At 34.2% G+C, this 27,930-nt stretch overlaps 2 protein-coding genes, 1 long non-coding RNA gene and 1 other non-coding gene across 4 annotated transcripts; all 4 read left to right on the forward strand.

Moving 5' to 3' along the window:
* Positions 1–10,350: 10,350 nt before the first annotated feature.
* Positions 10,351–17,762, forward strand: LOC124847846 (spermidine copper dependent amine oxidase 1-like). Its single transcript, XM_047325427.2, has 12 exons — positions 10,351–11,101; positions 12,882–12,991; positions 13,190–13,495; positions 14,029–14,141; positions 14,230–14,560; positions 14,653–14,868; positions 14,960–15,196; positions 15,583–15,768; positions 16,262–16,402; positions 16,569–16,837; positions 17,060–17,141; positions 17,437–17,762. Exons 1-12 carry the CDS (start codon positions 10,906–10,908, stop codon positions 17,557–17,559), a joined length of 2,310 nt encoding a protein of 769 aa, XP_047181383.2. The 5' UTR covers positions 10,351–10,905; the 3' UTR covers positions 17,560–17,762.
* Positions 17,763–19,569: 1,807 nt separating this feature from the next.
* Positions 19,570–22,239, forward strand: LOC148193221 (uncharacterized). Its single transcript, XR_015782041.1, has 2 exons — positions 19,570–20,040; positions 20,807–22,239. It is a non-coding gene; the product is annotated as an uncharacterized LOC148193221 (long non-coding RNA).
* Positions 22,240–24,362: 2,123 nt separating this feature from the next.
* TRNAC-GCA (transfer RNA cysteine (anticodon GCA)) lies at positions 24,363–24,434 on the forward strand. The gene has a single exon. It is a non-coding gene; the product is annotated as a tRNA-Cys (tRNA).
* An 815-nt stretch (positions 24,435–25,249) lies between these two features.
* Positions 25,250–27,585, forward strand: ARO4 (armadillo repeat only 4). The gene has a single exon (XM_047325437.2). The coding sequence runs from the start codon at positions 25,502–25,504 to the stop codon at positions 27,332–27,334; it is 1,833 nt and encodes a 610-aa protein (XP_047181393.1). The 5' UTR covers positions 25,250–25,501; the 3' UTR covers positions 27,335–27,585.
* Positions 27,586–27,930: the final 345 nt, after the last annotated feature.

Here is a 27,930-nt window from a genome sequence, read left to right on the forward strand (position 1 = left end):
CGGGCCGTCTCGATGTACCGCTGCATGAAAGCTTTCAGGGTCTCATCTTTCTCTTGCCTGGTATGGACAAGCTCAGTAGCAGTCATCGCTGGTTTTTTATTGGCTGCGTACTGTTTTCGGAATAAAGATTCGACGGTTGCAAAGCAATCTATGGAATTACGGGGGAGTTTATGGAACCATTCTAGAGCTTCCCCTTTAAGGGATAAGGAGAAAGCTCTGCATATCACCGGATCGCTGTCAGTATAGAATGCCATGGCATCTATGAAATTACGTAAATGGTCATCTGGATCTTCAGAGCCATTGTAGCGTTCCAGAGTTGGAGGGGGCTTGTCTGGCATGGTTGCTTGCATTATGGCCTCTGTGAATGGAAGCAGGTTAGTGAGGCGCATAGGAGTAGGCCCCCTCCTTCCTCCACCGGCTCGTTCAGAGGCTCTCCCATGATGACTGGCCTCGTTATCCTCCTGTCTGTTGGAGGCAGATAACTCTGTTGCGGGGATCTGTGCTCGCAGCGCGGCTATCTCCTCTGCGTGTTTACGTTGAGTCTCCTGCATGGTTTGTGCTTGTGCCTCAATTTGCGCCTGCAATTGCCTGATCAAATCGTGCGTATTTGAATTTTCCATTGCTCCGGTGGTCGTTGTTGGGATAGTAATCTCGGGCCCCACGGTGGGCGCCAAAATGTTTCAGTAGGGATGTAGGGACCAAGATACGAACCTAACAACCTTACTTTCTTCCTTCTCTGTGTTGCTTTCACTATGTCGTCTTTCTCTCTTCTCCAAAGCTCTGAGTACGGTGGGCTGGGTACCTGCAAAGGCACTCCGACGCTCAAGTCAATAATGGTCTTAGTTAGAGCAACTGAATCTTTCTTAAATTTCTCTTAGGGGAAAAACGTACCTTTTTTCTGGTATGCTGTGTGTATTTAAAGGAGTAAAATAAACCGTTTACCTGAAATCTCGGGTGGTTACTGGAGTTGGCTATCTATAAGTTATAACTGCTAGATATTGAGTCAAGTACTTCCATGATTCACGGCGCTTGTTAGCCAATATGCGTAACTGTTTATTTGTAACCGCTAGATCACGATGTCGCATATTGTATGTCGATCATCATGCGTGTCGATCTGGGCGGACGACGTGTCGATTGTCGAGCCTCAACTGGACGACAACGCCACATGGTCGTATGTTATTATAGTCGGTTGTCTAGTGGTCGACCACACTAAGTGGTCGGATGTCATTACGGGCATGAGAATGTCCTGCATTGGTTTAATTGTCGTCGGGTTATTGGTCGACAGTTGGAGGATTAGGTATCCTATAGTACAGGTGTTAGTTGGTGATTGTGTGAGAAGATGATTGGTCCGTGTTGGGGTGACATTTTATGGTGAAGGGTTCTAAGGTTTCCTACTGTGTTCGAAGTGTGAGGAAAGGGCAAACTAAATGGGAACTGGTATTTGGGGGTGCAAATGGAGGCGAGGAAGAATCTGTTGTTGGCCGAATGGAGAAGAAAGATGGAAGAAATGGGGGTTGAGTTTTGTTTTGGGTGTTGGTTGGAGAATGGTGGAATAGAGATGAAGATGTGCAATGTTTGTAGAGTGCAGAAAAATGAAAGAAGATAAGGATGGAGGTATGGGTGGTGATGATGGTGTAGAGGAAGAAAAATGGTGAAATATGAAGGTATGAGTGGTGATGATGGAGGTATGAGCCCTCTGTAAATGTATGGATTATGATGGAAAAAATGGAGCAGGGATGGTTTGAGCTGATGTAGATCAAGATGGAATGTGAAAATGGAGAAGACGGTGCTTTTGAGTGGATTTAAAGATAAATTTTTTTATTGTTTATTTAAGTGAATTTGGAGGTAAATAAGAGTGAATTTGAAAATAAAATGGGTGAGAATTAGTATAAAATTGTATTAACATGACAAATTAAAAAAATTTATTTCCAAATTCAGTCGCATTTACCTCCAAATTCACTTAAATAAACGATAAAAAAAATTTATCTTCAAATCCTCTCAAATCCACTCAAAAGAACATGGTCTTAAAAAATAAACAAAAAATTGGTTAACAAAAAAATTAAATTCTAACATGCACGGGATGATTACATGGAACATTGTTTTTCTAGTGAAACAAAATTTAACTAAAATAGAAATGAGTAACTAGATCTATTGCCTTAGAAAATAACGAGAATAAACATAATCAAGGTTTCGATCCATTGTTATTTTTCGTTATAGTTTAAAAATAAAAACATATTTAATTCAAATAAAAATAATCTTGACATCTAAGTTAGAAAATGTATACACCTTTCTTATTTTTTTCTTCTTCTAAATTTTAGTATACTTTTTTTTTTTAATTTTGTTGATCTCAATAAATTTAAATATCATAAGTATCATTAAATTTAATTAAGTTTTAAATCAATCATAGTTGTTAGTATTTTTAATTGAATCTCTATAAGAAATTTTCATTCAATTAAATGTCCAAAATATTTATATTTTTCAATTAAGTTTCTTTTCTTTGATTTTATCCTTAATTAGAAATGGTCTTTACCTTACGAATTTGGATTCTCTTTTAGGTTTTTTTTGTTATCTATTATGTTTTGGAATGATTTTGATATTTTAAAGGCTTAATTTTGTTTTTTATATTTATTCTTTTCATTCGTTTGGTTTCTATATTTATATTTTACTCAATATTTGCTAAATAGACTCAATATGGTCAATTCCATTAAATTAATGTTAACACCTTTGAAAGGTGATCACATGACAATTCAATAAAATTTTTAGTTAATAATTTGGCCTCTATATTTTTTTTTTTTGAATTAATTGAGTTCCTATACTTTGTACAAGAAAACAATGTGGTCCATTTTTCATTAGTTTCATCATACACAAATCTTGAAACTAAATGCAAAAGCCACAATTGAATTCATGTTTCCATAACTGACAATGCACTAGACAAAATCAAATATTGTGGATATGAAGGAAACAATCTTATTGGGACAGTGTCTTGAGAGAATAAAATGTTGGAGAAAGAGAAGAGGGTTTGAACTCACACATAATACTTCTTAAATACATGTTAATGTTAAGTTTATGGAATAGACTACATTCTCTCTATTTAAATAATATAAGAATTCAATTGATTGTGAAAAAAATATAAAAACAAAAACAAAGCATATGTTTTAATATAGTACAAATTATTAATTGATCTTTTTATCACATTGTTATGTGATCACTTTTCAAATGGTGTTAATTTCAATTTAACGGAAGTGACATATTCACTTATATTTAACAAATATTAAAACTCAATTAAAATAAAAATAAATATAAAAAACAAAACGAATCAAGAACCTAAGTATAGAAAACATTAATTATGTCTATTTTGAATATATCAAAAATACTCTATTTTGAAGGCATAATAAAAAGAATAATATCAATCGTGTCTCTACTTAAAAAAAATTCATTAATTTTTAAACTTCTAATAAATTTAGATATTTTCAATTCAACCTCTCCTAAAATTTGTGTCCAAAATATTTATGTTTTTTAATTGACTCTATAATTATCTTCAATTGAATAATGAGACACTTTATTTTACAAACTTAGATGATAATAAAAAATTTAAAATCCTAATTGTCTTTTAAAAACGATAATGTTTCATTTTTTAAATTAAAGATTAAAATCAAACCAAGTACGTTGAGTTATTAACATTTTTGTTTTTATTCTTGTTTAAGTTTGAGGTGTTATGCTTGACATTTAGACATTAAACGGTTAGATCACCTAAATTCACAACAAAATTAAATATTAAGAAATTAATTGAAAAGTTTAAAAGCTTGGATACTTAAAATGAAAATTTATAATAATAATTTAATTAAAAATATTCAAAGTTACAAAAGATTTTAAAACTTAATCATAACTATTTTTTTATTTTTCATATGAAAATATGTAAACAATGATAAAATAACAATCTTATCATATAATTGATTATAAATTGAATAATAAAAACTTAATTCAGAAATATAAAAATATTGACTATCAACTAGTGGAAAATATACTTTTTATAGCTATGTTTTATACCTGTCAAAATTCAGCAGCTATAGAAAGTGGCACAATGACAATTTTGTAAATATAAGAAACTTTTTTACACCGGTTACAATAAAAATAGATATAAAAAGTTTTTTTATAGCGGTTAATATTAGAGGAGGTATAAATTATTGATTTACACTGGTTAAATATTATATCAGGTATAGATTATTTTACATATTCAGTTTGTTTTTCCGGTAATACTTTCTTTTTTTTTTTTGCAAAACTTCATTTCGATTACCATTATTGTCCGTTCAGTCGTGTTGAGGTGGTTGGGTAAAACTCTTGTTCCCGTTTAAAGTTGCTCGTGTTTCTCATTCACTGTGCGTTTCTCATCTTCTTTTTTGCGTTTGAAGTTGTTCACGTTTGGGTAAAGCATCATTTCTCAGCGTCATCTTTTTCTCTTTCGCACATCAGAGAGCATTTCTCAGCGTCATTTTCCTCACTTTCAGTGGCTCGAGAGCTAATCCTTCACCATCACAGCGCATCTTCCTCACTTTCAGGTTAGGGTTTCTCCCGCATTTCCTCATTTCCTCATCTTCCACCGATTATAATCTCATTCTACCAATTATAATCCCTTTCCACCGTTTTAAAACCCCTTTTCCACCGATCAATCGGTCCATTCTAGGGTTCCACTAGTAAAAAATTGCATTTTTAACTCGCCTATTAGGCTTCGGTTTTTCTGGAACCGAAGCGTATCAAAATGCGGTGGCAGTCCTGTAATTTTCAAAATAGTATATACCTCGGTTGTTAAGCAACCGGTGTCTAAAAATAATACTGCCTCGGTTGGTAGGGTAAAACCGAGGCATAAACCTCACGTGACAATGATACAACCTCGGTTCACAGATGATCGAGGCATATGGGCTTGGGCTGAACCTTAAAAAGCCAAACCTAGCCTCTGCGATCGTGAACGATTTTCCCCCAAAAACCAAGAAACACTCTCCTCTTCACCTTTTTCCAAACGATGTGCGATGGCTGTGAGAGCGGCCGCGATACAGCGATGACGGTGCGACGAGACAGGGGCAACGGTGCAGCGAGATAGCGGCGACGGTGCGACGAGACAAGGGCGACGGCGCAGCGAGATAGCGGCGACAGTGCGGTGCGACAGTGGCGACAGTAGCGGCGGTGCAGCGATGGCGGAAGCTCTTTTTTCATGGAGTGGCGGGGACGCGGCGGCGACGACGGAAGCTCTGCGATGTGTGATGGCGGAAGCTCTGCGATGTACGATGGCGGAAGCTCTCGAGAGCGCATCTCCCAACCTCCATCACAGATCCACCTCTCCTCCGCACTCTAAGTCTATTTTCCTCTGTTCATTCCTCTTTTCCACCGTTTAAAACCTTGGTTCCACCGATTAATTGGTCAAGATAATGTCTCTGCAGGTGGATGGCGAAATGGATTTGGGGGTTCTGCTTCTTAGGTTGCTCTACGGCTTCTATTGCTCCGTCGGACTTCAACCTCAGCCGCTCGGAGAGCTCCGATTGCACCTCCGTCAGGGGCTTCTGATTGGGTTGTTAATGCAGGTTGGAGTTTGGGTGGCACTGGATCGTGATGATCAGAGGATTGGGTTGTTAATGCAGGTTGATGGAGTTTGGGTGCCATTGTGTTTTTTTTTTGTCTCAAAATTGTGTTTCTATGTGTTTTCTTCCTTGTGTTGTTCTTTCTTCCTGGTGTTTCTGTGTGTTTTTCAAAATTGGGTGGCACTGGTTCATGATACCGAAATTTGGGTTGTTCATGTAGTGGCTTCATTGAATAAATACAACTATCAAAAACATAATCAATAACTCTGTGCAACAAAGAGGAAGAAGTGAATTGTGGATACCCAAAAAAAAAGACGCTATTGCCTTGGTTATGGAAGAACCGAGGCATAATCGAATATCGTTTTGACCCGGTTCAGAATCGAGGCACAAAACCACCTTTTTTTACCTCCTTCGTATATGCCTCGGTTAGAGAACCGATGCCTATAAGCAAAACTAATCGATGTCTTATCCCTTTACTGCACTAGTGTTCCTTGGTTCCTTCACGGTTTTGCATCGATTAAACAAGTTCTCTTGAGGGTCTAAGGCAAACATTTTGTATTTTAGTTTCTTTTTGCTACTTCAATTTACGGTTAGAAGGTGGTCGTGAGCGTGTGCTACCAGGGAACAGCTCTTACAACTCAGAGAGGTATTTTTTATGTTATTGCTGCTTTAATGTTATGGTTAATTAATTATACTTTTTCCTGAGGAAATATGTTTATTGCATCTGCTGCCTAGATGTTATTCTTCTTCTTTTAATTTGAAAATTGTGGCTAATTAAAATTCTTTGATGTTTAGTGATTGGATTCTTCTGTGCGTATTGCTTGCCTTGATTACCCTATAAACATGATTACAGATATATAAATCCACCTTCATTCACATTTTCTAGATATATATGAATGATTTCTAGAAAGCAACGGTATATATTAAAATATTATTCTTATTTGTATATAATAGAAAATCATTTTTTTTATTTCAGTAAAGTCAAACATGTTATTTGGATTTGTAGAGTTATAATTATATATTTTACAACATGTATCATGAAAATTTTAAAGCATATGTATCCCATTTGGTTAGATGCATGAATATGTTTTACTGCTATGTGTTAGTTACCTTAATTATGGTTGGATGATTTCTTCGTTTTGTATTAGAAAAAAATGCGAACTCTCCATCAAGTTGTAGTGGAATTTGTTTTCTTGTGACATCTTGAATTTTGAGGATAAAATTGTCATACATATCCTGCAGTTACAGTAGGATATGGAAGTGACATCATTCATTGATTGAAGAGGAATAAAAATATTGTATAGTTACCTTCATTCGTGACCATTCTTGCTTGAATTCTAGCGAGTTTTCACTGTCGATGGTGGCAACACTGGAGAAGTAGCTGAAGGGTGCTCTCAGTTGAATTTTGTACTTCTTACAGAAGGGTACCCAAAACTGAGCAAATTTGGAGGCTTCAACAAGAGCATAGAAGGTAAGAGGGGAACAATCATCATCAAAAACATAGCAAGCAAGTTTGTTGGTGGGATAATCAAGTGCTAGAAGAGACAACACAATGTTGGTTGTGATGATGGGTGGTTCAAGAATAGGGTCTGCTATTGCCACAAACAAATCTACTCATGGAAGTTCAGGAAACTTAATTAGGAAACTTCTAGATTTCCACTTCCATTCACATTTTCCAAGCACATGTACATTTTATTGTTGAATTCTAAGCCAGCCGTTTTCTTCATAATCATCCTTTTCAGATTCCTAGTGAGCATCATTGTGTTTTCACTCTGAAATATAAATCCATTCTTGGCCTCTATATATTGGGAGAGTTAGCATTATGACAGTTCATTATGGAAGGCTTTATTAAAAGCAAAGAAGCTAAATGAGACAGGAGATGACGGAGGAAATGAGGGAAGAGATCAGCGAGATGAAGAAAGAGTACGGTGATATGCGGGCACAATTGAAGAAGGAATACTCTGATATGCGGGCACAATTGTTAGCATATGTGTGAGCAGAATTAGCCTCCCCCTCAAGCCAACCTAGGAATCCCCCTCAACCTTCTCTTCTTTGTATAAGCACAAAGGAGAGTTGTGATGTTCCTCCTAAAAACGCTTTTTCCACTATTGATGCAGACTACGAGTTGTTTAGTGATGATGCCTACAGTGCTTGGTGGCCTTAGGTAATTTATCTTATTATATTGTTTAGATGTACTTGTTTGTTGAATTATATTCTTTGATATATTTTACAAATATTATTTGGATAACTTAGGTAAAATGTATACATTGGGGTCAATCATACACCATGAAACCATTACAACTGATATTATGATAGTGGTGGTTGTAGACGTACGAGATGCTACAACTCGAGTCCCTGTGCCTACTCAGGAGGTTCAGACAGTGGGACTGACCCCTGGAAATTTTATCCTTTGGCCCGTTAGATTATCAAGAGCAATTCTAAAGGAGGTAATTATTTTAATTACGCACTTTGTTGTTTTTATTGGTAATAATACTAATCTTTTGTAAGTTTTTAAATATGTATACCAGGTTGAAGCACAAGGGCAGGAAGATATGAATGAATCACTTCAACAACCGCCACAACAAACAATTCTAGAACAACTTGGTGTGTTGGCAGTGAAGATCTCCCTTTCTCCTATAGAGTTACAAATGCCTCCTGAAGTCACAAACAGGACAACTTTGCTCTCTTTCTTCATATGTCAGAGAGATATTTTTGAAATTCTCTCTGGCACTGATATGTTATGTATATCAGTACTACAACTTTGGTTGTTGTAAGTAAATTTCTACATTTATGAAGTTTAAATATATTCAATATTTTATTCTAACATTATTCATTTTCAATGTTTAAGGTATTTACATCGGTTGAGCATTGAACGAAGAATGATCACATTTATGGTTTTATTGACCCTGTTGCCATTCAAGGAGTTGAGAATAAAGGTGAAGAGGTCCAAAAGTACCTCTTGGAAGCTTTTGTAACAGTTTCTTGTAGTTCTCTTGTGTTCATTGCACAAAAAACCTCGTACTTTGGCAATTAAAAGTGCACTAATATCGTAAGCTTTTTAATAATTTATTTGTTGTGTACACATAATTGATTTTACTAAGTTTCTTAGGACTTATTTTAATGTACATTTAACTTTATAGAGTGGTTGAGGCATATTCAAGGTTGTAGGGAATACATATCGTCTTTAGAAAGAGGTTGTAGGGAATACATATCGTCTCTAGAAAGAAGTTGTAGTTCATTGCACCAACTATAAGTAGTTAATCTTTCAAACTATAAATACAATTATAAATTTTATGATACTTTATAAATTTAACTTGTAGTGCTCACGTCAACCGGGAAGCTTTGAGTGCGGATATTATGTCATGAGGCACATGCAGAAAATTATATCCGCAAATGTCGTTGACTCATGGAATTTGGTAACGTGAACATTTTATAACTAAGATCTTAAACCATTAAAATTATAACTTGATTCAAACTATTCATTGTGTAGATATTTGATGACACGTCTCTAATGGAGCAACATGTCATAAAGGATGTTCGGGAGCAGTGTGCTGCATTTTTTTTAACCATTTCTAAATGATTAGATGTTTCAATGTTACATTTTGAGTTTAAGAACTATTTTATGTGTAACTATGTTAAGTAAGTATGTTCGGTAAATATATTTAGGAACTTTATTAGGTAAATATTACATTTTGATGTGTTAATAGAGACAATATTGTTAGGTAAATCTAGGATTTAATATTTTGCAGGTATGAATATGGATAATAGCACATACAAATAAAATATTTTAAAAAGTCTTGCTTTTTCACACCGGATATAACATTATTAGGTATAAAAATGAGTTTCTTTTATACCTCTTCTGCTACTAGCAGGTATAAAAGTGAGTTTTCTTTTAATAAGAGAGGCGACTTTTTTATACATGATATCAAAATATCAGGTGTAAATATCAAACTTTTATACCTATTACATAAATTATTGGTGTAAAAAAAATTAAACTTCTATACCTGTTCTAGAAGCGGTGTAAAAGGACAAAAACTTTCTTCACCCCTACATCTATAGCTACTCAAAAACAAGTATAAAAAACCTTTTTTAACATGTATAAAAACCTTTGTCATAGTTATCACATTAAATAAATTTTTTTAATAAAAACATGATAGAAAAAATATTCAAATCCATGATATATTTAACTTTTAACAAAACCTTATTATAATTTATTGCAAAATCAATCCTCCAGTATTAAATTTTCTTAAATGTTACATTACGTTTAACTAGTTAGAGTTAAGAAGGATTGAACACTCATTTATTGTAATTGCCATATAACTTCCTGGAGTTAAGATTCATTTAATGAATTAAGTCTGTAAAGAGATATATATGTATTGAACCTAGGATGATAACAAGTTATGCAAGAATGAAATAAGAGATCAAATAACAGAGTTACAAATTTAAGAACTAGGTCATTATAATAACTTTCAAATCAATTAGTGGATTTTAAGAAAGATTCTCAATTATACAAGTAACTTTTTATATTTTATTTTAGAAGCATTTTGAACTCCAAAAGTATAATAATTAAATAAATTTCTAAATTGTAAAATAGAAATACAAATAAAGATTATTCACGTTAAAACAAAAAATACAAAAAAATATGTGACAGAAAAGGAAAATCTTATTTTAGTATCTCTTTTCATTTCTAATAAAAGAAAACAAAAGTAGATGGAACATAACCCAATCCAGCTGTCAGTGGACCTCAACTTGGTTATTGTATGTTCCGCTTCCCTATGTTGGAGTCTGATGTGTTGTTGCTGCTTGCTGAATGGCCATATTGTCTGAAACAGCAGAGACTATTGGTGCCTTCTGTCAGGTCACACACAACAAAGAGGAGAAACGGAGAAGAGAAGGAAAAGACAATTAACTTTATCAACCAACCGCACTTTCGGCTACTTTCAATCTTCATGCAAAAAAGCACCAGCAGTGGTGACGAATCTCCATTCGTTCAATTACTTTCAATCTCCATGGAAAAGCAACAGTGATTCATCTCCATAATCTTCAGGGAAAAGCAACACTGCTGACGCATTCCCCTCCACATTCGTTCAATTACTTTCAATCATCACCCAAAAGTAGCACTGGTCACGCATCTCATACGTTGTTCAATCAATCATTCCACAACGTATTGACCAAAACAGCGGTGCCCACAGTTTTGAGGTTGTTATTGTTGTTCTTTCTGCTGCTGTCGTGTGGGGCCGCGGCGTGTGTTGCGTTGTGCAGTGAGGCGTTGCTGTATGTCACTGGAATACTACTGCGGTGGAGTTTTCTACGGTGAGCTCGCTAACCCTTTACAATGGCCACAGCTCAGGAAAAAGCGACGCCAAATAATCTCAGTAACAACCCCACTGCTTCTAAGTCCTCCGCAGTTCCCTCCTCCTGGGTCCACCCCGCCTCCGATCCCTTCCGAAACAGACCCCCCGTCTCCGCCCTCATGTCCGCCGTCGATTCCTTTCCCGATCCTCCTCCCAAAACCACCTCCACCACCAAAGGTATTCACTCAAACACCTTTTTATTGATTTCCCTTTACATTTCTTTTCCCAAAAATGGAGTTTCTAGGACTGTTAACATTTCAGAAAGTATTGTTTTGAAGCCAATTTATAAAAAAGCTAACATTTGACTCACTTTCTCTGTTCCTTGAAGAAAAATCGTTTATTTACTGTGCAAGTCAGTCATGTCATCATGGTAGACGATTCAACCATCTCTGTTCCTTGTGGATGCAATAATTGTTTCAATGACACCAACATTGTGTTTTGGCTTTACTGTGAAAGAGGGTGTTTGCCTCTTTCGACATTTTTATTTCTAGATTCCTCGCATTCCTCTTAATGGTCTTAGGTTTCCCCAACTACTGTCTCTGCATCTCCAACATTCCTTCTTGTTGCAAGAATAGGATTCTTTCTCCCCACCAATTGCCTCTAATCCTCCCTCTTCACTATAACATCTTTCTCCTAAAAATTGGCTTCTGAAAGTTACTCTTTGGAATGTCTGAAGTTTTTACACTCGCGGAAATTCCTTTATGGATAAAAGTTATTTTTAGGGAAAAATTTGCAATAGAAGATATGTTAGTGAAAATGGAAGGGCGTAAATAACAATTTCTAATTTTAAAGATAAACCAAATTTATATGTAATTCTTTTAGAAATTACCTTGGTAAGCCTTTTATTATACGGATTACTAATATAACTAGGTAAGGAAGTCTATCTATGTTCTCTTGAAATCATCATTAAGTCTCTTAACATAGCAAGGATAAATCAATGTGTAAGAATGAAAAATAAAGCATTGCATATAACATTAAATAAAAATATAAAAAGGCAGTCATCGTGATTTAAATTTTTTTATTTTAAATATATTTTTCCTACCATTTCTCTTTTTGATTGATTTTGAGATATTTGCTGTAGTCAACCTATTAATATTGTGAGGCTTAAGTGATGTGTATTTTAAAAGCTATAAAGATAAGTACACAACTCAATCAGGTAGAGTAGTTTTTGACTAAAATCAATTTGACTCATTTGGTGAGTCAAAGATTGACTGTTATCATGTTGAAAAAACAAATGTAATTTGAAGATATTAGCATTTTTAATATTGGTTGACTACTTAAATATTTGATACTATTGTGTATATAAATAAATAAATAAATAAAAGATCATTAATAAAAAAATATAGTTAATTTTTATAGTTTTTTTTTAATTTGATTAGTCAATTCACTTAATCTACTAGTGCGTAGTTGGGTTGAAAATTTTCTAATTTCTATAGAGTAAGTAAAGTTTAATTGACTTGTTCGACACTAACTGATGTAGTGCTATCTTATATGAGCCTGATTTCCTCACTCCCACAAAAATGTGCACTTTGTGGTTTATGTAGTCCCTTAGTGGGTGTAGTTTGAGAGGAACATTTTTTAAGGATGTCTCTTTGCCAAATTTTTTGATCTGTGATTGAAGTCTTCTGCTTCTTTGATACAAAAGTGTCGCTACTTGTATTTTCAGGGAGATTTGGAAGCTTTACTACATTTTAAAATGTTGTATAAAACCATTCTGGTGCCTTCATCTAAAAATTTAAGCTGGTAGTGTTAGGTGAAGACATGTGATTAGTTTTATATGTTGAACAGTTCGGACTCGTCTTCTTTCCATGTTTTTCTCGGATTTTTTGTATTAATGTGTATAGAATTTTTTTATTCAAAGGGTTCAGTATACTCGCTCCCTAGTTGTTCTCTTTTGTCTTCAATGAAATTTCTTCTTCTATAAAAAAATATTTTCTTTGCTTATTTCCTGGCATAGGTATTCCAGTCATGACGAGAGCTCAAACTTGCCACCCTTTGGATCCACTGTTAGCTGCTGAAATATCAGTGGCTGTAGCTACAGTTCGGGCTGCTGGGGCAACCCCTGAGGTAGATTGCTTCATATAATCTCTTTCATTTTAGATTTAGCTTTAAACTTATTACCTAGTATGGTTATGATATGTTTGTGTTTGAATGTTTATGAATTTATATGGGGAAAACATCACTTACTTTTGCCAGCTTAATAATAACATTTGAAAGTTAAACGATTGTTTGTCCATATTTACCATTATTTGATTATTTTCTTAGGTGAGGGATAGCATGCGCTTCGTTGAAGTAGTCCTGGTAGAACCAGATAAACAAGTTATTGCATTAGCAGATGCATATTTCTTCCCACCTTTCCAGCCTTCTTTGCTTCCCAGGACTAAAGGAGGACCTGTGATTCCTTCGAAACTTCCCCCAAGGAAAGCACGATTGGTTGTTTACAACAAAAGGTCAAATGAGACTAGCATATGGATTGTTGAACTCAGGGAAGTGCATGCAGCAACTCGAGGTGGTCACCATAGGGGCAAAGTTATTTCTTCCAAAGTCATTCCAAATGTTCAGCCACCAATGGTAAATATGTTCACTTGATAAAGTTTTGCTCCTTATTATAATTTATAGTCTTCCTATTTGAACACCTTTGCTAGAACTTGCATCAAAATATTTATAGAATAGAAGTCAAATAAATGTTAATATTCTAGCATATTTGTTTTGCACATGCATGCAATTAAATAAACGTACTTGGAACAATTAAAGTACATGAAAATATCTTATCATATCATATAATAGATTCTCTGCTAGAATTAGTTTTCCTATTTTCATCATAACCTGGATTGGTTACCGTATTTCCTTATCATGGTCCGTTATCCAAACTTAGTGCTGTAAGTTTGATGAACTTATCCATTCATGATAATATATCTCAATTAATAGAAATTATTGTTTCATTCTCTTGTATGTCACTTCATTCCTCTGAATCTAAAACTCGTACTTTTGACAACAATACTCTAATATGTAAAATTAATGCAACCTCCGCACTTACCTGTTAGTCCTTATCTCTATTAGTTCCAAATCAGAATAGCATTGTGTAATTCATTCTATATGTACAGGATGCTGTGGAGTATGCTGAATGTGAGGCTGTTGTGAAGGACTTCCCTCCATTTCGAGAAGCAATGAAGAGAAGAGGGATTGACGACATGGATCTCGTGATGGTGGATGCATGGTTAGTTGCTAATTTGAGATGATTTCAGCACATTTCATATGAAGGTAGTTCATTGATTTGTTTTTTCTAATGGAGCTGAAACTTACAGGTGTGTAGGATATCATAGCGAAACAGACGCCCCTAGCCGCAGGCTTGCTAAACCACTAATCTTTTGCAGAACTGAAAGTGACTGCCCCATGGAAAATGGCTATGCTCGTCCAGTTGAAGGAATCTATATACTTGTTGACATGCAAAATATGGAAATTCTTGAGTTTGAAGATCGAAAACTTATCCATCTTCCACCTGCTGATCCACTGAGAAATTATACTTCTGGTGAAACCCGGGGAGGAGTTGATAGAAGTGATGTAAAGCCATTACAGATTATTCAGCCTGAAGGTCCAAGTTTTCGTGTCAACGGGCACTTCATTCAATGGCAGAAGGTGATTGTCTTGTCTGTATCTTTACTTTTTCTACTGGCTAATTGATAAAAGCTATGTTGTAAACTTGTAAAAGTAAATTTTTTTGTGTGCAGTGGAACTTTCGTATTGGTTTTACTCCTAGAGAAGGTTTGGTTATTTATTCTGTAGCCTATATTGATGGAAGTCGAGGAAGAAGGCCAGTGGCCCACAGATTGAGTTTTGTTGAGATGGTGGTTCCTTATGGAGATCCAAACGATCCTCACTATAGGAAGAATGCTTTTGATGCAGGAGAAGATGGTTTGGGTAAAAATGCTCATTCTCTCAAGAAGGTCGAGGCATTTTCTTCTAATCTAGTCAAATTAATCTTCTTTCTCAACGTAGATGAAATTAAAATTTGTTTTGCAAGAGGCTTTATTGCAGGGTTGTGATTGTTTAGGCTATGTCAAATATTTCGATGCCCACTTCACAAACTTTACTGGAGGTGTTGAGACTATAGAGAATTGTGTCTGCTTGCATGAAGAGGATCATGGTATTTTATGGAAGCATCAAGACTGGAGAACAGGTTTGGCTGAAGTTCGACGATCTAGAAGGCTGACAGTATCTTTTATATGCACTGTGGCTAACTATGAGTATGGATTTTTCTGGCACTTCTATCAGGCAAGTTGTTGTCTGATAAGATTGGCAGAGTTTCAACCATGGTTGAGGCTCGGTGATATACACAGAGATACTCTAAAATTTAAAATATATAATAGTTGGTGTCCCAGATTTTTAAATGAGAGTAGAGAGTACTGGCTTCAAGCTGAGGGTTCTGCTATGTACCCTAGCAGCTGAACCAGAAAGAAAGAAAATTTTTATCCTAAGTGCATGATTAGGAAATGCATTCTTTCACTTAGTATGTTTATTCTGACTTTCATTGCTATGTTCTGTACTGTTTATCCTACCCCTCTACAGGCATTCATGTGTTTTGGTGGTGGATTTCAATGTTCAAACATAAGCATATGGATTGATTCTCTGATTTTCTATTTGCTGTTTCCTTCTTTCAGGATGGAAAAATAGAAGCTGAGGTCAAGCTCACGGGAATTCTCAGTTTAGGAGCGTTACAACCAGGCGAAACTCGAAAATATGGCACAACCATTGCACCTGGATTATATGCGCCTGTCCACCAGCACTTTTTTGTTGCTCGTATGGACATGGCTGTTGATTGCAAGCCTGGTGAAGCATTTAATCAGGTCAGAGTTCAACTAAAATTTTCTTTGGGCAAGATGCTGAAAGGAATATTTTGGATGCTCATACTTCAATATTTTGAGCCAGTGTAATGCGATTATTGCTCGTCTCAAATTTTGTTTTAGAAAAAAAAATATTTGCATGAAAATCTTCAATTATGTAGCTTGCATTCAGTAGCAGGATAAGCATAAGAATGATGGTGTTTTGAATAATACCAATACTAAGAGTACATATTAGTATCACTTTCGATAATGTCACATTAACTAACATGATCTTTGATATAGCCGCCCATGTCTGTATGAAGTTTCTGTCGTTTTTTACTTTCCTGTGATATTATCATGTTGAACTTCTTTTATTACTTAATAGTCCATGGTGTGGTTCCCTTTGAAAAAAAGGGAAGAATAGGTCTTTCACCTCCATCAAAATTCTGAAATTCAGGAGGTATATTCACAAATAATAGGAGAAAATAGTGACAAAGTTCTACTTCTCCGTCTCCAGGTTGTTGAGGTGGATGTCAAAGTTGAACAGCCAGGAGAGAATAATGTTCACAACAACGCATTTTATGCAGAGGAAAAACTGCTTAAATCAGAATTGGAAGCAATGCGTGATTGTAACCCTTTATCTGCCCGACACTGGATTGTAAGTTCTTTCCACTTGAAAGAAAAAATGAAACAAAAGATTCCATTTTTTTTGTAACCCTTTATCTTGCAGTTATATTACTCAAAGTGGGACTGTTTACTTGTTAAAAAAACATACTATTTAACATATTCTACCCAGTGTTGCTCACTTGAATTTCCTGTTTTAGGTGAGAAACACCAGAACGGTAAACCGAACCGGGCAGCTAACAGGATACAAGTTGGTACCTGGTTCAAATTGTTTACCCTTGGCTGGTTCAGAGGCCAAGTTTCTGAGAAGAGCAGCTTTCTTGAAGCACAATCTTTGGGTCACTCCTTATGTTCCAGACGAAATGCAGCCTGGAGGAGAGTTCCCTAATCAGAATCCACGTGTTGGAGAGGGTTTGGCTACTTGGGTTCAGCAAAATAGATCACTGGAGGAAGCTGATATAGTTCTTTGGTTAGTTCACTTGTTCTTGTTTCACATGTTCGGATACTGTATGGACTGTGTCCTTGAAAAAAAAAAGTTGATAAATAATTTGCACAAATTTCTTTTTTGTTGTATCTCTAGTCGATATAGAATGTTTAATGGATTAACACATATTTGGCTAATAACTCTCTCTTTAGACTTTGTTCTTATTCATTCTGTGTAGATGTTATCTGACATGGTGAAATATTGCAGGTACGTGTTTGGTATGACACACATTCCTCGATTGGAAGACTGGCCAGTTATGCCAGTGGAACGCCTTGGCTTTCTGCTTATGGTATTCCACTCAAAATGAGCTTATTTTCTTGTCTTTCTTTCTGTGAAAATATTCATATTGAACTACTGAAACATGCTTATTTCCTAAATTTTTAGTCAATACAGTTTTTCAGTGTGAATCTTCTTTGAAGTCTCCTAATCCAAAACCCAAGTTCATTTTCGAATATGTGAGAGAACTATATATTAAGTTTGTAGGAGCAATTTCCATAGGTGGAAGCAACAAAGTTGTTTAAAGAAGAAGAATATTCTGTATTGATAGAATTGGCACTAATTTTATTCTGCTATTCATGATGCAGCCACATGGGTTTTTCAATTGTTCCCCAGCAGTAGATGTTCCCCCAAGTGCAAGTGATTTGGATGATAAAGATAATGGGATATCTGCAAAGCCAATTCAAAATGGGGTGATTGCCAAGCTTTAAAATGACAAAGCTAGAAACATATGACTGTGTTTATCATCACCTAAGTGAGTGCCTCAATATAATTTACAAAGTTTATTGTGTGGTCCACTTGGATATTTAAGAATAGGTATTTTGGTGATGCATGCGATGATGTAATTAGACATGGACTCGTGCAACTTCGGTAGGACAAATTACCAAAACTCTTCACATAATTTAGTATCAAACCATGGACCATAACACTTTAAATGTCTAACATCAGTAACATCTAAATAAAAGTAATAACTAAGATAATGGTCAAATTAAATAGTACTTATTGGAAATGAGTTTACTGTTTGGAGAGAATTATAAAGGTTTAAAACCGTTGAAAATTGTATTTGTGGTGTCAAAAGAATTGTTATATTATCCACAATACAAGATTGCAAGAATGAAGAGTTATTCAATTTAAAATTAATTTTATCATACTAGATTATTAAGATTTATATTTCAACAATTTTTTATTTGCACTTTTATTTTTAAAATAATATTTAAGTATTCTATTTTATTATGAGGACTTAATATTCTTAATTTTACTATACAAGAGTTATTTTTGTCTGGACCCTTAAAATTAAGAAAGTATATGGGAAATGTTTCCAAATATCAACTATATAGATTAAATTGTTTGATGACATAAATTTCATATTTTTTTCAGTTTTATAATACAGACTATAAAATTGCTTGAACATTCTTTTGATGTAAAAAAAATAGATTTTGAAAATTTACAACAAAAATTATACAAATAAAATAGGGTCCGTAGCTCAGTGGTAGAGCATTTGACGTGCAGTTCAAGAGGTTGTAATGTTGTAATGTTGTCGTTTCTTCTACATGGTTAGACATTTTTTCTAAGGATAAGACAAAGACTCAGAAAAATTATTTAATTAGAAATCAGGCTTGAAATGGCTAAATATAACTTCTCGTTTTAGTTTTATTATTATTATGTCATTTTTGTTATGTATTTAATGTATATTTATCTACTTTTAAATAGTAAGCATATTAACATACCAATAGCATCAAATACAATTTTTTATCGAAAAATAAATTAATATCTTATTTAAAGATCTCGTTATAAAATAAAGTGTTTAGTTTTTATTTTCCTTTTTTTAATAATATAATATGTTATTGTCAGAAGATAATTAATTCTTTGATGAAAGATTTGTTTTTGTTTTTTTGTTTTGATCTTATTTATTGTTAGATTTAAAAAGAAAAGGATAAACCAAGTCAAAGAGTTACAAAAGATATTTAATTAAAAATCAAGCTTCAAATACCTAAATATAAATATTTTTTGTTTGTATTATTATTATTATATGATTTTTATAATGTATTAAGTTGTATATTTATTTATTTTTAAATATTAACTATATTAACATTCTTATAGAATCAAATAAATTTTTTATTGAGAAAAAAATTAATATCTTATGTAAAGATCTCACTGTGAAATAAAGTTTTCAATATATTATCATGAGAATTGCATGGCACATTAAAAAAAAACTTTATATCTTATAAACAAGTTAAATTGTCCTTTTATAATGTTTTTTCTTTATCTTTTCTCACTCTGTTAGAGTAATAATTATTTTAACGTTCATAATTTATATTTTGCTATTGGCTATCAGTGAAACTTGTTTCGAAATTACTTCTTAATTATTTGAAAACTTTAATATGAAATAGGTTTTTTTAGTATATTAAGAGTGCATACAAATAAAATTTATGCTCCAACATAATTACTATTGATCTCAATAAGACAAATAGTAATTATAAAACGTATAAAACAATTAATAGGAAATATTCATTTCATATTAATTATCACACTCAGAATATAAATCGTATACAGATAAAATACAAAATTAAAATTTATATTTACTGATCCAAATCATATTATGTAATATGAAATAGAAACATAGAATAATCTAACTGTTTAATAGACTTTTACATTAATCATTTAAATGTAATCATATAAAGTAATGTGAAACCACGGATTATTCAGTCTGAAGGTGAATGTCTGTATATATACTTTTCTAGAAGCTAATTCTTTTGAGTAAACCTGTAATAGTGTTTTGTGTGTGTGAAGTTGAACTTTCGCACCAGTTATACTCCTAGCGATGGTTTGGTTATTTATTCTGTAGCTATATTTGTTGAGGGTGATACATACAATCATCCAAATGATTCTCACTGTAGGAAGAATGCTTTTGTTGCAGGAGAAGATGGTCTGGGTAAAAATGCTCATTTTCTCAAAAAGGTGAAGCAATTTTCTTCGAATCTAGTCTCAAATTATATGCGTCCTTGAGTTTGAGGATTTTTTTTCAGTGATGGAATCCACAGTCCCTTTTCATTCTTGAATATGAGTGAAAAAACTTATTATAACTTGTTCAGATAGTTGATTTAAGACATCAATGACGGATAATTGTACTCTCTCGGCTTTTCTCATGCTCAATTCATCATACATGTTATAGACATGGTGGAATATTCCAGGTACGTATTTGGTGCGACACATTTCACTCAAAATTAGTGCATTCTTTAACTGCAAATTTAGAGTGAGATTGATATATTGAACTTCAAAAGCATACTAATTGTTAGTGCGTTAAGCCAAGACAGATGCATTGCTAACTGTCCAACATCTGTCATTTTACTTTGTATATAAAACACCTGTGCTGTTATTGTAAATATACACAGATACAGTTTATTCACTTCAAACATATATTCTTTCTTCCTCTGTTCTCGTTCCATTACTTATGCGGTGTTATAACATAATCTCCTAAGTTTTGAGCGCAATGTAGTTCTCGAAGTCTCCTAATTCAAAACTGAAGTTTTGGAATTTGTTAAACCATGCTGTCATCAGGGAGTTAGCATTGAGTCTTTGGGACCAATTTTCAGTAGCATCTGTGGTACCAATGGAGTTTTTGTCTTCTTTTTTTTAAAGAATACAGAATAATTTCTGTTCTTAGGAAACTCAGTTCAAATCCAGTTCAAATCCAGAATAATTAGGAAACTCAGTTCCTTCATTCACAAGGCCAATTCAAATCCAGAATGCGGTGCATACCAAACTCTATAAAATGACCAAAAGTAGAGACATAGGATTATGTTTAGTGCATTAATTTAATTTACAAATCGTCAATAACAAAGTTTGTTGTGGTCCACAGGGTATTTTGGTGATGCATGTGATGATGTAATTGGAAAATGATACTCTGCTTTATTGCTTTCTCTAACATCTAAATTGATGCTACCTTCGCTTGTGCAGAAAATGAAGTGTGTAGGATTAAAATAATTTAACCGATTCACTGAGTAAAATTCAGTTCGATATTGAATAGTATGAAAACTTCATTTCAATGCCATGGATTGGTAGAATTTGGCCAATACAGAATGGCAAAACTCTTCAATAATTGATGCAGTATACCAAACCAAGCAAATGATGGACCATAACATGAAAGTCCGCAATATTCCTTGCCCATCAGTAGTTGGTGTGATTATGATGGCTCAAGAATCATCGAATTACGGAACAGACGTGTAGTTTAAGGCACACTTAGAGGCTAAGTGAATTGATATTGCAGATATTTAAATGACCTTTGCAGGTGCATTAATGTAATCATAAATAAATCAGTTACCCGACAGAAACATTATCCTGTTCAAAATAATGTGGTCTCAACCAAATGGCGGTATGACACTTGCATCAAGCATTTGTGATCTTAATCAAATATTTTAATGCTGTATCAAATGTGAATGTTTAGTAAATAGAAGAGATGTCCAAATTATCAAACTCAACAAAAGTGAAATAAGATTTAAATGCAAATAGAAAAGTATTTGTGTCGTCCTTATTTTAAAAGGCGTTCTTAAATTGTGCCAAGTTGTGACATTGTTCTATTTAACTTTTTTTCTGTGGCATGAATTCAGTCTGCAGATGACTATATAGTAACAGTGCATTTGTCTCCGGCCATTGTGTTTCCATTGTTAGTTTTCTCTTATTTTATTACAAATTTGATTTTATGTATAAAATCTCAAATCTTGTTTAAAATTAATTTGACTCGTTCCAACACAAACCCAAAATCGTTTCTTCAGCTCCCTTTTTTATAGTTTTGGACATATCAAATTGGTTAGGTGATTAAGACTTCATATATATATATAGTTGCCTTAGTTTATACGCAGCTTACTTTTTAAACAATATGGCTGTTTTTTGGTTTTGAACTTATTAAACGAAGGATATATTTTCTTTAATTATGCAATTGTGTGTGCAAGGAAACATGAAGATATTGATAATGATAACAGGAAGCAATGACTTGTCTTTGTCTATTTGAAGGACGTTGACTGAGGGTTTGATATTGAACAATGCTTGCTAGGAAAGTGCAAAGTTGGGTATGACCTTCAAAACTACTCCTTCTATGTGTTTCTTAGAAGTGTGACTTTAAGTTATTATACGACTTCTATGTCTAATTACATTACAATCTTATGTATTAAAGTTAGTTTATAATTTAATTAGAAGTTTTTAATTTTAATATTGTATATTAAATATTTTTAAGGGTATTATCCTTATTAACAGTTTTACTTTATATAATAGGATTATATAAATGAATGAGACATATTGTCTAAAAATAAAGTAGAAAGAGAAAAGTTGATTCTACTTGTAGTACACACGTTTGAACAGTCCTTATAATATGTCCATTTTTATTTTATTTTTCATTTTTTTCTGTGGTCCTGCTTAGACAAAATTGGAATATTTGATTTTTCATTAGGATAACGGAATTAGGAGGTGGAAACTCAAACCAGAGTCAATTTTTTATTTGGGCCAATATTTTTGTGCGTGTTCATTGTTCAACGTGTCCAATTGCACGTTCGATAGTGTCTGGAAATTTCTGCAGGGCCTTTAATATTAATTCCACACTCAATCTTAAATGTCAAACATGCTAGATTAGTAAAAACGACAGATTAATTATTAATAAAAAATTTAATATTTTAATTAAATAAACAATTTCCAATAGCCTACTGAAGAGTATATGGAAACGTATATGGATTAGTAATTGGGAATAAATGAAAATGTATTAATATTGTTTTCAATTGTCAATCAAGATACGCTGTTTGACCCTCGACACATGTTAGGAATTGTTTATTTTATTAAAGGGTTTAATTACTTATTAATAATTAATATGTTTTGTTGTATAATCTAATAATTGGTATCAAAACTTATATTTACAATTATGTTTTTTTTTCATTAAATTTTGTTCTTTTATTAACATAAATACTAATATGTTTTTCCCAATTTTTTTAAAAATCTTAATTGTAAAACTTAGGATTTTTATTATTCTTTTCTACTAGTTTTGCTTTTTGTTTTCTTAGTAAGAAAAATAGAACATTTTTCTTTACGTTGGTCATTCTTCTTTCCTAGTTAATTTAAAGACATTCTCGTTGTGATGATGGAGTTGTGACCATAGTAGGTTTGTGTTATTCACGATGATATTCGATATATTAATCTAAATTTGATTTTGATTCTCAATGGAATAAATTTTAAAGACTAAAAAGAGAACATAAAAATAGTTCTTGACTGCGTGGATCTTGATCTTGAATTAAAAATTACAAGACCTCATTCTTTTACGAACTAAAGAAAAGAAAGACTATGAGAAGTTAATGCTCAAATCATAAGTCTGATGTGACATTCCAAAGGTTATTAAGGGTGTTATATCTAAAGAGATAACAAGCGCTACAAATTTTCTTGTTAAGATTGAAAAACATTTTACGAAAAGAGATAAGGTGGAAATAAGTACACTTCTTCAGAGCTTGATTTCCGTGAGGTATCAGGGCAATGGAAATGTGAAAGAATACATCATTGAAATGTAAAACATTGCTTCAGAACTTAAGGCATAACAATATCTCTCTTCAACGGTGAGTTCTTTCTACAATGGTACATTCCCCTTCCAGCGAAAGCATTTAGGAACCCATTTTTTGTACCAACATTCATCTTAACATGACACGTTTACCTAGAACCTTTTGTCAAGAAGACTTTCGATACAAAGACCATTATACTCCTTTGAACCTAACATGACTTTGATATCAATTGTTAGGTGTATCGAGAAGGTAGTTCACTGGGAAAATATAAAGCCAATGAGATCTGAGTCTAACCACATAAAAAATTGATACCATTCTCTACCCAAAATCTCAAGACAATGGGTTAATGGATTTTCTGCTTTATATAGTATTAATTTCTACTCAATGTCATGAAAGATTAACTATATAAAAACTATATATGATATTTTAATTAAAGAAGACCAAATTAGAAATATTGAAATTAAAAAATAATCAACATATATTACATAAAGGAATTATAGTATTCATTTATAAGCACATTCGTATTATATTTCTCTTTTCTTTTCATATTTATTAGAAGAGAAAATTAAAAAAAAATCTAAAACAAAAATATGTCAATGAAAATAGCAAAAATAATGGTAAGTTTAAGCAAGATTAATCATAAATAAATTAAATGTTTAAACATAATTATAAAAATTCACATAAATAAATTTTGTGATGACGAAGTTCTTTTCGAAAACAAAATCTTACAGAACTAGTAAAACAATTGTGTTTTATAATATCAATAATATGAAATATTATATTTATCTGATAAATATTACAAGGTTTTTAAGGTTATATGACTTCAACTACAAATTCTATTTGTATTTTTTAGTAATATATATTAATACAAATCATAGGAAATTATTCAGGTACACCATGTTTAATTTTAAAGATTAAGTTTAATTTTAATTCAAATAAATATATATAGTATATTTTCTAAAATTGTTTCAACTTCCACCAACGGGTCCATAGCTCAGTGGTAGAGCATTTGACTGCAGATCAAGAGGTCACCGGTTCGAACCCGGTTGGGCCCTTTTTTAAATGAATATTTTAAGATAACTATACAAGTGTATAACCCTTTCTTTATGAATTTTTTAAGAATACTATACAAGTATATAATAATAAGGATTTTTTGTATATTTAGGTTTTTGCAGATCATGTTAGTCTATTATGAAAAAAAAACTATAAAAAAAATTCAAATTTTAAGTTTTTCAAAGAATATGCAAGTTCATTGGATTAACTTATTTAATGAAATATAATTATTAAGTTCATTGGATTAACATATTCATAAATTAGCGTTAACATACGTATAAGTTTTAATTATACCAATTTTGATAATTTACCTTTCTTAATTTATATACATATAAGTTTGTTTTAAGTTATAGAAAAAATTAATTTATTTTATTTAAAAATTTAGGTATAAGAGCTTTAGAAAAATAAGAAAAATGAAATAAAATATACTTATTGCACATGAGAAACTACACCTATATGTTGGAAAAGTCTCGAAAAGCACGCTCCACGGAAGCGAGTGCCAAATGCAGTCTTTTAGCAGAAAAAATAAAGAAGCAAAACTGTCAGCAGAGGTTACGTCACGTACGAGTCAATTTGACTCCACTGTTCTTCCCAAATCCCTAATTAGCATAATAAAACCATTTTAGCCTTCTTATTAAACTAGTTAAACGTAAACGGAAAATTTAAAACAAAAAACTTAATATACAAACGTTGATTTAGCAATTGAATTGTTAATTGAAGGAATAAAGTAATAAAATTAATTAATAAAAATTTGAAGTCAAATAGTATAAAATAATAAAATCGGTAAATTAATTAATAGGGGAAGAAGGGAGAAAGAAGTTAATTGTGTGATGTGTGTGTAGGTAACGTTTGGAGTTGGGACAAACAAAAACATAAAAACATGCGTGGCAGAACAACACCAAGTGTCAAATGAACAACACCAACATAAACGCCCGTTCCGATTCCCGACTCGCATTCTATCAGACTCAGCGTAGACTCGGTTGACTCGGTCTCACACAGTACACACCATCCCCAGAAAAATCATTGATTATTTATCGACTGACTCGGTGGCAGACTCGGCGCGGCGGAGATGGCGTTGTTGGAGGAGAAGCGAGTGGAGGAAGAGTTATCGTACCCGATTATGTTGGCGGAGCGAGTTCGCTCGGCGGTGGACGAGGCCGACTCATTCAAAGCTGAGTGCTCGGAGGTGTGGAAGCAGGTCGATCGCCTCCTCCAAATGCTCCGAACCCTCGTCCGCTTTGCCACGGCCACCAACACCTCCGCCGCGTCGCCGCCGCTCTACGAGCGTCCTATCCGCCGCGTCGCTGCCGAGACGGCGAAGAATCTCGACCGCGCTCTGGCCCTCGTGCGCAAGTGCAAGCGCCGGAGCATCCTCCATCGTGTTGTCTCCATCGTTGGCGCCGCCGATTTCCGCAAAGTCCTGGCCCACCTGGACGCGTCCGTGGGTGATATGAAGTGGCTCCTGAGCATCTTCGATGCCGACGGCGGCATTGTCCTCTCGCTCCCTCCGATAGCCAGCAACGACCCCATTTTATCTTGGGTATGGTCTTTCATCGCTTCCCTTCAAATGGGTCAATTAAATGATAGAATTGAGGCTGCTAATCAACTTACTTCTTTAGCTCAAGATAACGATAGGAATAAGAAGATCATAGTTGAGGAATGTGGGGTGCCTCCTTTGTTGAAGCTTTTCAAGGAAGGCACTTCCCCTCTTGCTCAAATTGCTGCTGCCGGTGCTTTGTGTCATTTGGCTAATGATTTGGATAGGGTTAGAGCGATTGTGGGTGAGCATGGTGTGCCTGCTGTTGTGCAGGTTCTCAGTGACTCCCCCATGAGGGTTCAGACCCTGGCTGCCAATTTGGTTGCCAGGATGGCCAAGCATGACCCTGTGGCTCAGGAGGATTTCGCCCGCGAGAACGTGATTAGACCGCTTGTGACACTCTTGTCGTTTGACACCTTTGTGGATGATCAATGGGATCATTTGGGGAAGCAAAGTATTCACTCCATTGTTCAGATTAATAAGGAGTTGGGAAAGGGTAGCCGAGGAGGTCGCCATTTTGCGAATTCCTACTCGAATTCGTATTTTTTTGCGGAGGGAAGTAGCCGGGGAGGGAATCATAAGAAGGAGAGGGAGAATGAGGATCCTGAGGTGAAGCTTCAGCTAAAGGTTAGTTGCGCTGAGGCGTTGTGGATGCTTGCGCGAGGGAGTGTGACCAACAGTAGGAAGATAACTGAGACCAAAGGGATGCTTTGTTTGGCTAAGATTGTTCAGAATGAGCAAGGAGAGCTTCAGTTTAATTGCTTGATGACGATAATGGAGGTAACTGTAGCTGCTGAATCCAATGCTGACCTTCGTCGAGCAGCGTTTAAAACCAATTCTCCTGCTGCTAAGACTGTTGTGGAACAGCTGCTGAGGATAATTAAAGAGGTGGATAACCCTGCATTGCAAATTCCAGCTATGAAGTCCATTGGTGCGTTGGCTAGGACGTTTCCCGCTAGAGAGACTCGGGTAATTGAACCTCTAGTTGCACAGATGAGTCATAGAAATGCAGAAGTAGCAGATGAGGCAGCACTTGCTCTTACCAAATTTGCTTCTCCGGATAATTTCCTACACGTTGAGCATTCTAAGACGATAATTGAATTCAATGGCATCCCGGCACTGATGAGACTGCTCAGGAGTAATGAAGTTACCCAGATGCACGATGGGCTAACTCTTCTTTGCTACCTTGCACTTCATGCTGGCAACAGTGAGTCCTTGGAGCAAGCAAGGGTGTTGACAGTGCTTGAAGGTGCAGACAGAACAGTTCTTCCTCAGCATCTAAAGGAATTGGTCTCCAGGGCAATAATCCACCTCAATTTGTATCATGCAGGAATGAATTCTCAAAGGATGTCATATTTGCCTTGACCACAAATTTAGCTTGTTTGAGGACCCTGCGTTTTTTGTGGGTTCACCGGTATAGTGTTGAGTAAGGTGCATCTGGCCATCTCTTTGGGAATAAGGGGGATTTATAGGACAAAGCACACTTAAAAAAATACACTAGTTCTTTCAGCTTAGACTGTTTTTTCTTTTCCTTTTTCTCCCCATAAACTAGTCAGTGGGGTGGCGGTTGTGCAGAGATTTATATTGTATAATTAAATGTTAATCATTTTATTTTATTACTTGTGTACTCATTTGTTCATTAAGCATGTTTTCTACATTGCCTTTGTGATAATACAAATTCTTGTAATGGGATAGAGCTGTAGGAGGTTTGATTTCTTCAGGAATTGAAAGTGGCTTTACCGTTGGAAGTCTGTTCATCAGTTTACATCTGATCTCATTCATGTCTTGACCAATGATCAAGACTTCATTCAATTGCTCAATTTTTGTAACTGAAATGTGCTTTGTTCATTATTGTTTGGAATTTTATGGTGACAGAAGAAACTTTTGTGAGAGCTTATCGAATCAGTGACTCTGATAATGTGTAAGCATCCTTCTCATATGCCAAATTGCCCCTTATGTCC

Source organism: Vigna umbellata, chromosome 9, assembly GCF_029865625.1.
Source record: "Vigna umbellata cultivar VRB3 chromosome 9, Vumbellata_1.0, whole genome shotgun sequence".
Lineage (NCBI taxonomy): Eukaryota > Viridiplantae > Streptophyta > Magnoliopsida > Fabales > Fabaceae > Vigna > Vigna umbellata.

Excerpts from the sequence above, each read along its gene's own strand:
- ARO4 (XM_047325437.2), top strand. The coding sequence starts at position 25,502 with ATGGCGTTGTTGGAGGAGAAGCGAGTGGAGGAAGAGTTATCGTACCCG.
- LOC124847846 (XM_047325427.2), top strand. The coding sequence starts at position 10,906 with ATGGCCACAGCTCAGGAAAAAGCGACGCCAAATAATCTCAGTAACAAC. Across the intron at positions 13,496-14,028 it reads CAAATGTTCAGCCACCAATG|GATGCTGTGGAGTATGCTGA; the intron begins GTAAATATGTTC and ends CTATATGTACAG. Across the intron at positions 15,769-16,261 it reads CTGGTGAAGCATTTAATCAG|GTTGTTGAGGTGGATGTCAA; the intron begins GTCAGAGTTCAA and ends CTCCGTCTCCAG.